The 14,363-nt window shown below is 37.2% G+C and overlaps 1 protein-coding gene across 1 annotated transcript; it reads right to left on the reverse strand.

Moving 5' to 3' along the window:
- Positions 1-1,429: 1,429 nt before the first annotated feature.
- LOC141003885 (uncharacterized) lies at positions 1,430-8,146 on the reverse strand. The gene is made up of 5 exons (XM_073475359.1): positions 8,054-8,146; positions 3,835-4,244; positions 3,692-3,757; positions 2,618-2,746; positions 1,430-2,005 (listed from the first exon to the last, which is right to left on the reverse strand). The coding sequence occupies exons 2-5, from the start codon at positions 4,214-4,216 to the stop codon at positions 1,725-1,727; spliced, it is 858 nt and encodes a 285-aa protein (XP_073331460.1). The 5' UTR covers positions 4,217-4,244; positions 8,054-8,146; the 3' UTR covers positions 1,430-1,724.
- Between the last annotated feature and the right edge of the window lie 6,217 nt (positions 8,147-14,363).

Raw genomic sequence — 14,363 nt, forward strand, 5'->3', positions numbered from 1 at the left:
TCCGGAAATTTCATGGTAAGTAGGTGGGAATTACGAAGCAACATAATTGAGTTTTGAATTTCTTTGAAACTACCCCCAACCTACCACAATAAGTACCTCAAAATTGGTTGAAAATTATTTTTTTTAACAAGCATCAATTAATAGCAATATCAATAGCAGGTAATTTTGAAATACATTTCAGGGACACTTCCAATTGGTTTCTGCTTAACTTTCTGCTGATCACTACATTTTAATTTTCTATACATTTCTGCATATCCCTTCAGAAGGCAACTACATTGAAGTGAGTTGTTGCAGCTTAATTTCCAACTAATGTAACTTTAGTTCCTTGACTCTTGATGATGAAGTTGTATTTGTTGGTTATTAGCAATTGATGGTGGCAAAAATGGACATTTAGGAAAATTGTTCCAAAGTTGGACTGATCTGCTGAAATGACAGAAAAGGGTGAAAATGTAAATGGTTTAAAATGTACTTTAATGAATTATCTAAAGTTGCTGCAACAACTCACTTTAATTTAGTGGCCTGCCGAGGGGAAGTTAGACAGAAACTAGCTGGAAGCAGAATTAGCAGGATGATGATTGGTTAAGTTGAAACCAATTGGAAGTTTCCTGGAAGTGTATTAAAAAAATACCAGTTATTTATTAAAATAGCAGAACATTATTATTACTCAATAGTGTTTTGGTAATTTCCAAAACATTTGGAGGTTATTAAGGTAATAAGGGGATCATTTGAAAGAAATTTCAAATATGTTACTGGGTAATTACCACCTACTTACCATCAAATTTGGGTACCTGTAAAATGAAGTTTTATCATTGTTTTGTATAAGTTTAATAATTTTGAATGGTGCAATAAGCCATTCTGGAGGATGATATTTGCTAGAAAAAATATACATGCTTTGGGTTGGTGGGTGAGGCCATCCACCAATTGAAAGCATAAACAATCACCCATCTTCCACATTGCACCTTTATTTTTGCACTGCATGTTAATGACAGTGGTATTCTTGTGATTTAGCAAACATTCGTACATTGTTGATGAGGTAAAGATGTATGTCTCTCAGCAACTTGATGTTTGTTTCAAGGTAAATTTATCTTGCATAGTAAATGAATTAACTTTAGGTCATGCCAGATGTAGGATATGTATGTAATGTTATGCATTTTGGTGCTATACTGTATTTTCCAAATTATAAATGGTTTTCAAAAGGTGCTTTGGTAAAACTGTTAATGGTTTTTAATTTGGGAATGCATGTCAGTTATTTTCAAAACAAAACATGAGTACAAGTTTTTTTTTACATGCATTACTGCAATAGACGACTATGAACACAGGAGGGAGCTGCTCATACTGTATTTTCCCTGCATTTAGAGGCAGGCTGGTGGACACAAGTTGACATTGCAGGAGGTGCAGAGAAAGGAAGAGAGATAATGTGACTGTTGACTGAGTTTACTGTTTTGCATTTATTGTTATGGAGAAGGCTCACACATTTACATTTGCATTAAAATCTACTTGAAAATTAAAAACATGCATTGGATTTTTTTTTTAGTTTTTTTCATTGACATTTTGCTGTAAATTGAGATTTTTATATAATCTTTAGAAAATTGAGAAGGTAATGTTAGCCAGGATATCTATACGGTGTGATATCGTATCAGTATATGCTTCCTGACAGTGCTACAATGTAAAGACTTGATTTCACAGATTTCACACTATTGTTTACAATAGTAAATTATCATCATTTACACTGGGAAGACAAGAAAGCCGCTGAAGGTCGTGTGTCCATTCCAGTTGTCATACACTCTGCCCTCATCCCACAGTTCGATGTGCACCTTATCACCAGCAGCCAACTGCAAGACAACAGAGTTACTGCCAATGTCCGAGCCATCAGCCGAAATCTCATCATAGGTCGAAATCTGACGGACGCCGTTTTTCATCAGAATGGCCCCCGCTACGTGAGTGTTGTAGCCATAGGTGCTGAAGGTGAAGTAATAGAGACCGTTCACTGGAGCTGTGAAGATTCCTGCAACAGAGCAAAGATGCAAGGTGAGTTACTCGGATAAGAAGTAGATTTACGTTTTATTTCTTTACAAATTCTTGAAGGCAGAGCTACTTAGAAGGGAATTAGTTAAATATTACTAATAAATGAATCATCTGTAAAGATCAACCGAATATACACTCAAGGCTACAGTAGCTGGAATGTATGCTATGATGTTCCTTACTCCAAGCAGTTTTTAGGCATTTTTTGTTCCATCTGATTTTTATTCACTTTAAACATGTTTTTCATTGCATTAAATAAATCCTGCACCTCTATGGAAACAGAACAATCATGGCTGCAAGAATGGGAGAACTCAATAAAGGAAAATGTGATTAGGCAGTTTTAAACTTCAACCAGCACTAGAAAACACTAGAGAGTCAAACAGTATCACAAATTCTTCCTCTTTGTTTGATCTTGTTTGAAATACCAGAAGCATGAGTGTGAGAGTTTTACAGCTTCAGGACATTTCATGTCTACAAGAAGAACAACAATTTTATCTCAAACAACTACTTCTACTACACAATCATGTGATTCTGATGAAGCAGTTTAATGTGGCAAACCCTTAGCAATATGTAGTAACATGAAAATGACCTGTACCTGTATTTTGGTCATAACCACCAGTGTTTGAGAATATCCTTTTGAAAACCAGAGTCTTATCTGTGCTGGGTCCTCTGTAAATCTCCCCTGAGTTTGCCAAACAGGCCGAGAATGCGATCTGAGGAGCATCTGTGGACGGACAGTTACATGGAGACATCATAAAAGTTGAAGTATGATTCAGGGTGATAACTCTCATTGATTTACATCTTTTATATACATTTTCTAAAAAAGCCCTTAAAAAAGGTGCGATACGTAAGACCTGTCAAAGTCATTCTGCTGGTAACTGTAGCTGCTGTTAGCTAGTTAGCTTAGTTAGCCGTGCAGCTAGCGGTAAGGATTAGCAGCTCTGGTACCAAGGGACTGTTGGGGTTTACAACGCTGGCACAGGAGCTTTGGCTGGGCCGGGCCAGGCTAGCTGGTTAGCATGCTAACTTCAGTAGATATCTGTGACACAATATGTAGCTATAACATCAGAATTGTTATTTCCTCACAGTCACTAGATATTTTGAGGGTTTTTTTCAAATTTTTTCAACTTAGATTTTAACAAACTGCACCTTTAGTTTTAGAAATGAACACTCAGACAGCATTTTCTTCACAGATCTATCATAATATATATTTAGAGATTTACTGTATATATAAAATTTCAAATTTGTTTTGTTGTAAAATATTTGACTTTGGATACCAAGAAACTTAAACACACAGACTTAAGCAGCGTGGGATCATGGGAGTTGTTGTCTTTATTGTTTATAACACTATTGCTGATGGAAATCTAAATGTCACTCAGGCAGAAATGTTCACAAATGGGTTTAAATGTTTTAAACTGTTATTCACATTACGTTTACTCTCGCTCCCCAGCTTCCTTCCTCACTCTCTGACTCTCTTCCAGAAGTTATAGCCACAGGCGACAAAATGAAACGCAGTTTACCAGTTACCCAGAGTTCCGGGTTTGAACATTGTTGGAAACATTTGGGATAGCAACGCAACAAAATATATTATATGTCTTGTCATTTTAGACATTTCCAAGCCGAAATGTTACATATCACATCTTTAAATACTGTAAGTTTGATCATTTACCTTTAGCGCTGCTCTGTTTCAGCTTATCAATCTCCTCCTCTGTGGCATTCAGTCTCGTTTTCAGGCCTGTACAAGTTTAAGAAACATAATCAATGCCAACAATCCAAATGCGTTTTTTTTTTTTATCACTATTAATCTTGTACCTTCATTCTCTTTGTTCAGTCTGTCCACTTCAGCTTTCTGTCTCGTCAGCTCGTCCACGGTGGTGTTGAGCCTGGCCTCCAGAGCGTCGACATCATTCTGCCATCCGCTGACATTTTTCAGTTTGTCCTCCAAGTTGTTTATGAATTCGACTTTAGCTTTCAGCCACTCAAAGGTATCCATGTAATCTCTCTGTTCAAACCCTGGCTCCCCAAACGAGAGTCCCAGGATGGTCAGCAGAAGCAAAGCCCTGAACTCCATTTCCTCAGAATTTGAAACCTCTTGGATATTTTCCTCGCAGTGTGTGGAGGGTGGGTTTTCCTCTGTGGCTTTATATACACATCTGCTCTCGTTTAGGCCCTCAGGGAGTCCAGTTCTGGTCATGTCCCAACAGGCCTGCGAGTCTGATTTCCTGAATCATATGAACAGGGAATGTAACATACAAAGAGAAATTAGCTAAATGAGCTTTTACTACATACAGTGGTCAGCAAGGCCACCAAGCATTTCATTCTACACCATGTTGCTGGTTTATATAATAATGTAAAAAAACAAAACTACTAATTATCTGCATTTATACAACTGAATTTGAAAAAAAAATCAAACCCTAACCTGCTAAAAGGACTTGTTTTTTCAGCAACAAAGCAATTAAGTGTATTTACATTCAAAATGTAGCACTCTATACAGCAATTTTCATTCACTTATCCAGGTCAGATAAGTCCTGAAATGTAAACGAGCCAAAACTCATTCATAGCGTTGTTGCTATGCATTCTAATGGTGCTCAGACTTGTTTCTTGTTGTGTGATGCTCTCCTGAAGAGGTTTTGACGATGACACAGTCACGACAGACAGCGAGAGGTGCCCACGTGACAAGATGTCTGTCTGTAAAACCTTGACTACTTGAACCGATACAGGAAGGGATCAGTCTAAACAGTGTTTCTCAAACTTTGTCAGATCAAGGACCACTTAACAAATAAAAAAAACAAAAAAACTCATGGACCACCTAGCATTCACTTCCCAACAAAGGTGATAATTCTCATGCCCGGATGTCTTTGGTAATTAGACTCTGCAGGGAGATTTAGTGATGGAGCAGGTGTGTTGCTGTGCTATTGGACAGATATGACCTGCTGATGTAAACATCTGATAATGCCGGCAGGGATCATGAGAGAGCGTGCGTGAGAGGAGAGAGTGACAGGGTGGTTTGAGAAATAAACGAAAGGCCTATGTGTGCAAAAGAAAGTCATCCTGACGTGATCATTTACCCTATTTGGAAGAAAAGAGTTCATTTCTGAAGGTTCAAAAGTTGTGTTTTGACTTTCTGGTTCTCTATTATCTTTGCAATGTAGATATAATAAAGGTGAAACATGTTAACAGGCCTCTCAGGTGACAGTAATAAACTGTCTGATGTGAGCAGGGATGCAAAATCACATGCAAAGAGCCAGCAGACCGTGGCTATTTGCATCGGCCCTGTGTCCTAGAAATGATATTTCTACACAACTCATTTGCACCTGTAAATATGTTCTGAGGAAAGACAACAAGAACGCTGAAACAATGACGCTCTCTGTTAACATAATAAGGAATTGTTAATTAACGCACCTGACAAGTGGCAGAAATGATGAATTAATTTGTTTTCAATCGATATAGACAGTCTTGCAATACACTGTTAACATGCAGCGACTACAGCATCATTCAGCGTTTTAATGGTTTTAAAAGGTCAGCAGTGCACCTACTTGACCCGTCTAACATTTCCATGATTGGTAAGGTATAATGGTAGCGAGCCCTTTTCTTTCAAACTTCATTAATCCACATCATTTCTACCAGCTGCATTTTGTTTAATGTGCATTTTGTTTGCACAATACACAATAAAAGGGCTTATTTTTGTCAATGGGGAACAGTTTCCTGGTAATGATAAAGATCTGGAGTCTGTGTTTTTTTTATATTCAAATGCTGACATCAGAGGGTGAGAGGAATAATAAAGTGTTGTGAGCCGTCTCCATCGGCACAGAGGGGAGAGAGGACAGAGCAGAGTGAAGCTGAGGAGAGCAGGAGAGATGTCAGATGAGGTGAGTTGAGACTCTGCTGTATTATTTGAAATTTAATGTTAAAGGTGCAGTATGTAGTTTTTGGGAAGGACTCTTAATCAGAAGAGAAAGATCTTTGTTGACTGATTTATTCATGCCTAAACAAACTGAATAAACTGTCTTAGTTTTCATGACTAAATAAACAAACTGACCTTAAAAGGACAACACAATTTCATACTGTTTTACTTTGTTTATATGTGGCTTATTTTCCTCTGAGAACAGCTTGTTTATTCAGTTGTGGAAACAAATAAATATTTGTTTGTATTGTTGTAAATATTAAAATTCCAAGTTTGAATTTCTTCTCCAAAACTACGTACTGCCCCTTTAATGTCTGTATAGGGGTCGACATTTTTATCTTTCCATCCCGGTGCATTTAAAACCAAATTTATACAATGATATTAGTGTTTTCAGGTAATACTAAAAAGTTTTCAACAGCTTGTTTGTATGTTTTTAAATCCTTTTGGACCAGGGATGTTAATTCATCGATCTGTCTTTAATTGATTAATACAAATAAATATTTATAAAATCGACAATCAGATATGGACACAAATGTAATGATAACATACAGAATACTGGTTTTAGGAATTAATTGAAATATTTAGTGGCCTCAAAATGGGTTGGATTTTGTTGGGCCAGGCGTTAAAAAGTGACAGATGTTAGCTAATTTTTAAAGATGATTATATCAATAACAATAGAAATGTTTTTTTTTTAATGTTTTTGGTATATATTGTTAAATATGTGCACAATATGAGTGCAGATGTGTTCAGGAGGTGTTAAAAAAAGTCATTTTCCATATTAGCTCAACTTTAACTGATTGTTTTGTGTTATTTATTTATTTGATCATTTAAGTCACTGTTCTGTCCTAATGTAGCCGACTCTAATGGAAAAACAGCCAACATATTTCATATTTTATTCATGATTAACCGATAATCAACTGTTAAGACAGCCGGTTATCAAATAAAGAAATAGTTTAAACCCCTATAATGCCGTCAAATACAATCCTCGTTCAGTGGTATTACCTGTACAGAGGGTTGTTGTTTCATCAGTGGATTGTTTTTTAACTTGCTGTCCAGTTTTTATTACCCAATTAATACGTCAGATCAAAACACTGTGATTATCCCACATAACTGGGATTATTAACCCCAATAATGAGATTATGTCTCCGCCCCGTGTCCGTTTGTTGACTGATTGGTTGGTTTGTCAGCAGGATTACACAAAAACTACTGAGCGGATTTCAACAAAACTTAGACGGAGGCTGGGTGTCGGCCCAGAATAGACCCCAATAACTGATTTGCATATTTAAACATGATTCTCACTCACTCACTCACTCACTCACTCACACACACACACACACACACACACACACACACACACACACACACACACACACACACACACACACACACACACACACACACACACACACACACACACACACACACACACACACACACACACACACACACACACACACGTGTAAGTAATCCATCTTAAATTTTTCATCCCATTTATCTGTAGTGTATCTTGTGAAAAAATATAATGGTAAGTGAAACACTCTGCATTGACGTCCACTTTTTAATAATACAGAGTCACATTTACATGGTACAGTGTTGTGTGGAGGAACCACCTGTAGAGCACGAGACAAGGTGCAACACTGCGCTCTGGTGGTGAGAGATGGTAACACTGGCTGGTGCCAAGATTATTAGAAACAGTATCAGCTACAGAAAAGAGTGTGGACACAGTGTAAAAGCACAGGTTTCCATTTTTCATGATTGTCTTAAAATAATGCAACCTGAAGTCCCCAGAATAAGTGTCAAAGTTACTGACTTTCCATCTGACACTTTTCCTTTAAAAAAGGACACTGTGTAGTTTTAGGAGAAGAAAGTTAAACTCAGATTGTTAATATTTACAATATTAATGAGGTAATATTATAATAGTTTTTTTCCATAAGTGAATAAACAAGTGGTTCTCAGAGGAAAATAAGGTCCCCAGAGCACTGTTCAAAGCTGGAAAGGTGGCAGGGTCCGTGTTACAATTGTGAGAGAAGGGTAGGACCCAAGTGCAGAAACACTTTATTGAACAAAAGCAAAGTAGCAATAAGTACAAATCAATGAAAACACAAGGAACAAAAAACTAGTACATACCATGAGGTCAAACAGAGAAATGCAAGATAACACTGGAGGATGCTGGGCTGAAAACACAGGAGACAACAGACAAGACAAGACAAAAGACAAGAGGGAGCACAAAGACTATACAGACACACTAACGAGGGGATGAGGTGCAGGTGGAGTGAGGCGGGGCGAGGACAGGTGAGGGAAATCACACAGAGGGAGGAGCTGAAAAGCAACACGCAACACACGAGGGCACAATTTCAAAATAAAACAGGAAATAACAGAACAACAAAGACCAGGATCATGACAGTCCGCCAAAGATAAACAAAGTAAAACAGAATAAAACTGTGTTGTCCTTTAAGGTCAGTTTGTTTATTCAGTCACAAAAACAAAGTTTGTTTGACATAGAAAAAAAAATCAGACATCAAACATCTTGTGATTAAAATTCCTTCCCCAAAAACTACAGAGTGCACCTTTACAAAGTCCTTTACAACCGTGTCGGTTCATTTTATTTGTAAGATCTTAGGGCACAGAACAATAAAAACATCCAAGCAAAATAATTAATTGCAGGACTGTTGTACTGTATTGATACTCTACAGGTGTTTCTATTATTTTGTCCAGGGGCTCAGTGTGTTTTATCATCTGTATTTTAGTCAAATTACACATTTTAATGCATCTAACTTCTGGTTTTCTTTTCTTTTCAGGCCTGTTAACTGGACATATAAGAGTTTCACTGTTTCCCTACACCTGTTAAAAGTGTTTTATTCACTGCACACTCACATATCAGTTTCATCTAACAGAGCAAAGATGCAGTGGAGTCCGGTTCTGCTCATTCTGATGGGTAAGTGGATCTTACTTCCAGCTCTGCAGTAGTAAAATAAATGGACTCAGAGCCCCATTTAAAAAAGAAAGGATGCTGTAAGTAGTCAGTGTGATCGGGGTCATCCTGATTTCACTTTAATAAACAGATGCTTGTTGTGTTAGCGGCTCCAACACTGCAGTATTTCATATTGTTTTAGGTCAGTGCCTCTTCTTCGTGTGTCCCCTCCACGTCTACCACTTTATTGAAACACAAAAGACATGGGAAGAAGCCCAGAGCTATTGCAGAGACAAATACACTGACCTGGCCACAGTGTATGACATGAAAGACGGACAGAGACTCGATGACTCAGAGAAGACAGAGGAAGCCTGGATTGGGCTGTACAAGGTCCCAGGAGGAGACAACAGGGCGTGGCACTGGTCTCTGCCAGGGGTGGAGGTCACTAAAGAGTTTTGGGCTGACAAGCAACCAGATGATTACAGTGGTCCACAGAACTGTGTGGCGATCCTTAATAATGAATGGTACGACAACAAATGCAGTCTCAGGCTTGCATTCTTCTGCTATGATGGTGAGAATATGTAGCTAATAATCCACATTCAAACTTTATTCACCTGAACAGTAATACTTAAAAAAACAGTATGCTATAAGACTGAATGACTTGATAAGATGCATATTTCCTCAAGACATGTATGGTGATGCAAGTTTTTCTGTTCACTCCAAAGACAAGAAGTCATCCAATGAACAATACATATTTCACGATCATAAGAAGACCTGGTCAGAGGCTCAGAAGCACTGCAGAGAAAAACACACTGACCTGGTCAGTGGACTCGATCAGTTACGAGACAAACAACTCAGAAGTGAGATACAGAAACACTTTAACTTGACCTGGTGGGTCGGCCTGTTCAGAGACAGCTGGAGGTGGACAGATGGGAGTAATGTCTCTTTCAGAAACTGGAAGTCATTTAAAGATGACAACAGTAAGAAATGTGCTGTGACTCTGCCAAAAAGTGGAAAATGGGACTCTCGTGAATGTGGTGACAAAAATCCCTTCTTCTGCTATAAAGGTGAGTTTTACAAGGGTGTATTATTCTTATTCATGCATTATTTTTTTCAGTGGTGAATTTTCAGGTGGTATCTGTATTTTTGTTGTTGTTGTCTATTTCATAAGAAGTGATCATTCTCATTTTTTTAATTACATCCCAATCTCCAGAATAAATACGGGCAATTTACTTTTCTGCAAAACACAGAACTTTACGTTTCGCAAAAAGTGTTGTGACACAGCAGTCTTGTTAAAAATTGTCCCAATAATATCTTGTGGTTACGCGCTTCAACATGTTGAGACGCCATCGTGACCAGTGGTCTCCTGTTTGCCACAAATTTCCAGAAACGTCAAATATAAACATTTCATTCTGCCGACTTGGCTGTAATTTAACAGTTCGATTGATAACCTTGTCCTGTTTGTGTTAGTATGGAGGACTAAAAGTGCCAAAATCAAAAATCAATCATCATTAATCATTAATCAATCATTAAATGCACCTAAACAAATAAATAAATGAAGGAAGGCATTAACTAATTTACAAAATAATATAAAATTTACAAAATAACTGAGATGGAAAATTAAACAGGAAAGTAAATGATTATTATCAGTACAAAGGTAAATAAATGAAGAGTGCCTTCATTTATTTTCAGTATTAATTTTGGTGCATTTACTGGTAACGGAACATTAATTTATTTGTTAAACCATTTATTCATTCCTTCATTTATTTTTGATTTTGGCACTTTCAATCCTCTATATATCCTACTAGAGAACCATATTACAACACTGCTAGCTCTAAAGTAAAATCTTTTTTAGAAAATCCACATTGGATCCCAGTTTTCTAAACAATTCAGTGAATAATGCTGCTTTTGTGATCTGTGTATTTCTTCCATGATACAGAAGAAAACATGATCCTCATCAAAGAGAGAAAGACGTGGGAGAACGCCTCACAATACTGCAGAGAGAATCACCATGACCTGGTGTCCATCACCGACTCCTCCCAGCAGAGATGGGCAGAAGAGAAAGCCAAGAACGCCGACACTGACTTCGTCTGGCTGGGAATGCGCTACACCTGCGTTCTGGATTTGTGGTTCTGGGTCAATGACCAGCTGGTCAGCTATGAGAACTGGGCCCCAGGTGAAGAGCCAGTTGAGAGGTGTGATATGGCTGTGGCCATGAGCAAAGGACAAGAACATAAGTGGTCCGCAAAGGCTGATAGTGAGATGTTTAATTTCATCTGTGCTTTACACTGAGTTACAGCAAGTGTACACAACACTAACAGTGTACAGTTGTTGCCATCTGTTTTTCTGGGTTAACTGAATGGTAACACATTTATTAAAGGGGCTCTATGTAACAATTTGAATGTTTTCTGTGGCCATATGTGAGCGGATTGTAACGTAGTGTGAAAAATGAGACCCTCCCCGTCTCTCAGTTGCCTAAACGAGCCTGTGGTCGATTTGATAAAGTCGTTTAACGCTGCTGGACTGTGGATTTCTTTGTGAACAGATTTTTTAACATCATGATAGATTTGTTACACTAAACCTCTCCTGAAGTGTGAATCTTTTATCAATCCTTTGATTTTCTTTAATAATTATGAGGTGTGGATCTTTTATTGTTATTTAATCTTTTGTTGTTAATTAATTTCTTTGGTATAATAATTATGAAGTGTGTATCTTGTTTTTTAAACCCGCATGCAACTGATAAAAAAATAATAATACTCAGACCACATTTTGTACAAAAAATGCCATAAAGATACTTTATATTAATATTCTTTTCAACTTTCACTTGGTTACATTTTCCAACCAACATCATCCTGATAATAACGACCAAATATTCATTATTTTTCAGGATTTTAACCCTTTAAATAAAAGTTTGATTACATGATGCCACTGTTTTTTCTAAAGAAAAAAAAAACACAAAATAATGTTTGTTCCCCACAGAATGAGAGACTGATGACATGGGATGTATGTTTTTCTGCCATAATGACAGTGGGATGAAGAAGAAAAAAAGGCTAATGGTTCATGATGTGTACAACAGTTTCAGTTGTCTGTCTGTAATGTACACAGTGTGTTAAAGACATAAAATATGAGCTGAGGTTGAAATTTAAAAGAAAAAAAATAATAAACACATTTGCCAAAATATATGTAATATGCATTAATACAGCCAAAATGATCCAACAATGAAATTTAAAAAGCATAAAATGTATCAACAGTTGCACGAGGGTTAAAATACTTTGATTTTAATCATTTTTTGTATATTAAAATCAACAAAATGTAACTTCCTGGAGAAAGATAGTTGATTGTTGAGTCTCATCCCCAGGTTGTCAGATACTGGTGTTTTGGGTTGGCTTTAATGTATGTTTATGAGGATAAATATGAAAACACAATCTACACTATGTCGCTACTTACTCTCATGAAAATATTCTAGTTTTTGGGTCGGATCTGGTGATGGTTACAATATGTAAAACCCTGTTTTTGTCATGATTACATTTTAATGTAAAGGGTTAACTGATTTTCTCTGAATAAACTGTTAAACCATGATGTCGGCCTCTCTTTCACTGACTCGATTGAACTGTAACATTTAAATAGCTCATTTTTGAAAACCATAGACTACCCTTCAAAGAGAAATATCTTAATAGAAATAAGAAGACGTTCATTAAAAAACAGAAACATTATGTATCCTAGAAATTCAGCAATATGTTGATTTTAGGTGATTTCTCCATGGGTGTGGTTTTTAAATGCAACTACATAACGAGGACTGTGTTTGAGGTCACGAGCAGATGGAAATTGGTGTTTTAAAGGTCAACAGGCAGCTTGTCAAAAAGGGTTGAAACCTTTAGTAGAAAGTCTGGTAAAGTGACACCTATCAACACTAGAGGGCGCACCTGAACCACCTCTCCTGCCTCTCACCTGCCACTGGAAACAGGGTTAATGTGCCCATGATGGTAATGAACAGGGGCGGTTCTGGGATCGGACCTTTAGGGGGGCTCAGCCCATAAAGACAACATGACATGCATACTGTGTATATGAGCTGTTCAAGTGTTCAACCCCCTTCACTCATTTTAAGAAGTGTACACAATGTTATGGACTTCATCATCAAGAGCAATTTGGGGTTCAGTATCTTGCAGTATCTTGAAGAAAAGAGTTCATTTCTGAAGGTTCACGAGTTTTGTTGATCTTCTCTCTCTTATCTTAGCAGATATACTAAAGGTGAAACATGTTTACAGGCCTCTCAGATGACAGTAATACACTGTCTGATGTGAGCAGGGATGCAAAATCACATGCAAAGAGCCAGCAGACCGTGGCTATTTGCATCGGCCCTGTGTCCTAGAAATGATACTTCTACATAACTCATTTGCACCTGTAAATATGTTCTGAGAAAAGACAACAAGAACGCTGAAACAATGACGCTCTCTGTTAACATAATTGTTAATTAAGGCACTTGACAAGTGGCAGAAATGTTGATACCGAATGTAATTTGTTGATGAATGTTGATTTGATTTCAACCAATATAGGCAGTCTTGCAATACACTGTTAACATGCAGCGACTACAGCATCATTCAGCGTTTTAATGGTTAAAAAAGGTCAGCAGTGCACCTATTTGACCCATCTAACATTTCCATGATTAGTCAGGTCTAATGGTAGTAACCCCTTTCTTTTCAAACTTCATTAACCTGCATCATTTCTACCAGCTGTATTTTGTTTAATGTGCATTTTGTATACTTATTACACGATGAAAGGGCCTATTTTTGGGGAACAGTTTCCTGGTAATGATAAAGATCTGGAGTGTGTGTTTTTCAATATTCAAATGCTGACATCAGAGGGTGAGAGGAATAATAAAGTGTTGTGAGCCGTCTCCATCGGCACAGAGGGGAGAGAGGACAGAGCAGAGTGAAGCTGAGGAGAGCAGGAGAGACGTCAGACGAGGTGAGTCGAGACTCTGCTGTATTATTTGAAATTTAATGTTAAAGGTGCAGTATGTAGTTTTGGGGAAGGAATCTTAATCAGAAGAGAAAGATCTTCATTGACTGATTTATTTATGCCTAAACAAACTGAATAAACTCTCTTTGTTTTCATGACTAAATAAACAAACTGACCTAAAAGGACAACACAATTTCATACTGTTTTACTTTGTTTATATGTGGCTCTTTTTCCTCTGAGAACAGCTTGTTTATTCAGTTGTGGAAACAAATAAATATTTGTTTGTATTATTGTAAATATTGAAATTCCAAGTTTGAATTTCTTCTCCAAAACTACGTACTGCCCCTTTAAGGTCTGGTTAGGGGTCGACATTTTTATCTTTCCATCCCGGTGCATCTAAAATCAAATTTATACAATGATATTAGTGTTTTCAGGTAATACTAAAACGTTTTCAACAGCTTGTTTGTATTTATTAAAATCCTTTTGGACCAGGGATGTTAATTCATCGATCGAGCTTTAATCGATTAATACAAATAAATATGTATAAAATCAACATAATGCCGTCAA

The sequence above is a fragment of the Pagrus major genome, chromosome 10 (genome assembly GCF_040436345.1).
Source record: "Pagrus major chromosome 10, Pma_NU_1.0".
Lineage (NCBI taxonomy): Eukaryota > Metazoa > Chordata > Actinopteri > Spariformes > Sparidae > Pagrus > Pagrus major.

What these genes read in the sequence shown, in the direction of transcription:
- LOC141003885 (XM_073475359.1), bottom strand. Translation starts at nt 4,216, where the DNA reads ATGACCAGAACTGGACTCCCTGAGGGCCTAAACGAGAGCAGATGTGTA. An exon ending in ACTGAACAAAGAGAATGAAG is followed by an intron (nt 3,758 to 3,834) that starts GTACAAGATTAA and finishes AAACTTGTACAG; the next exon opens with GCCTGAAAACGAGACTGAAT. An exon ending in GAAACAGAGCAGCGCTAAAG is followed by an intron (nt 2,747 to 3,691) that starts GTAAATGATCAA and finishes GTCCGTCCACAG; the next exon opens with ATGCTCCTCAGATCGCATTC.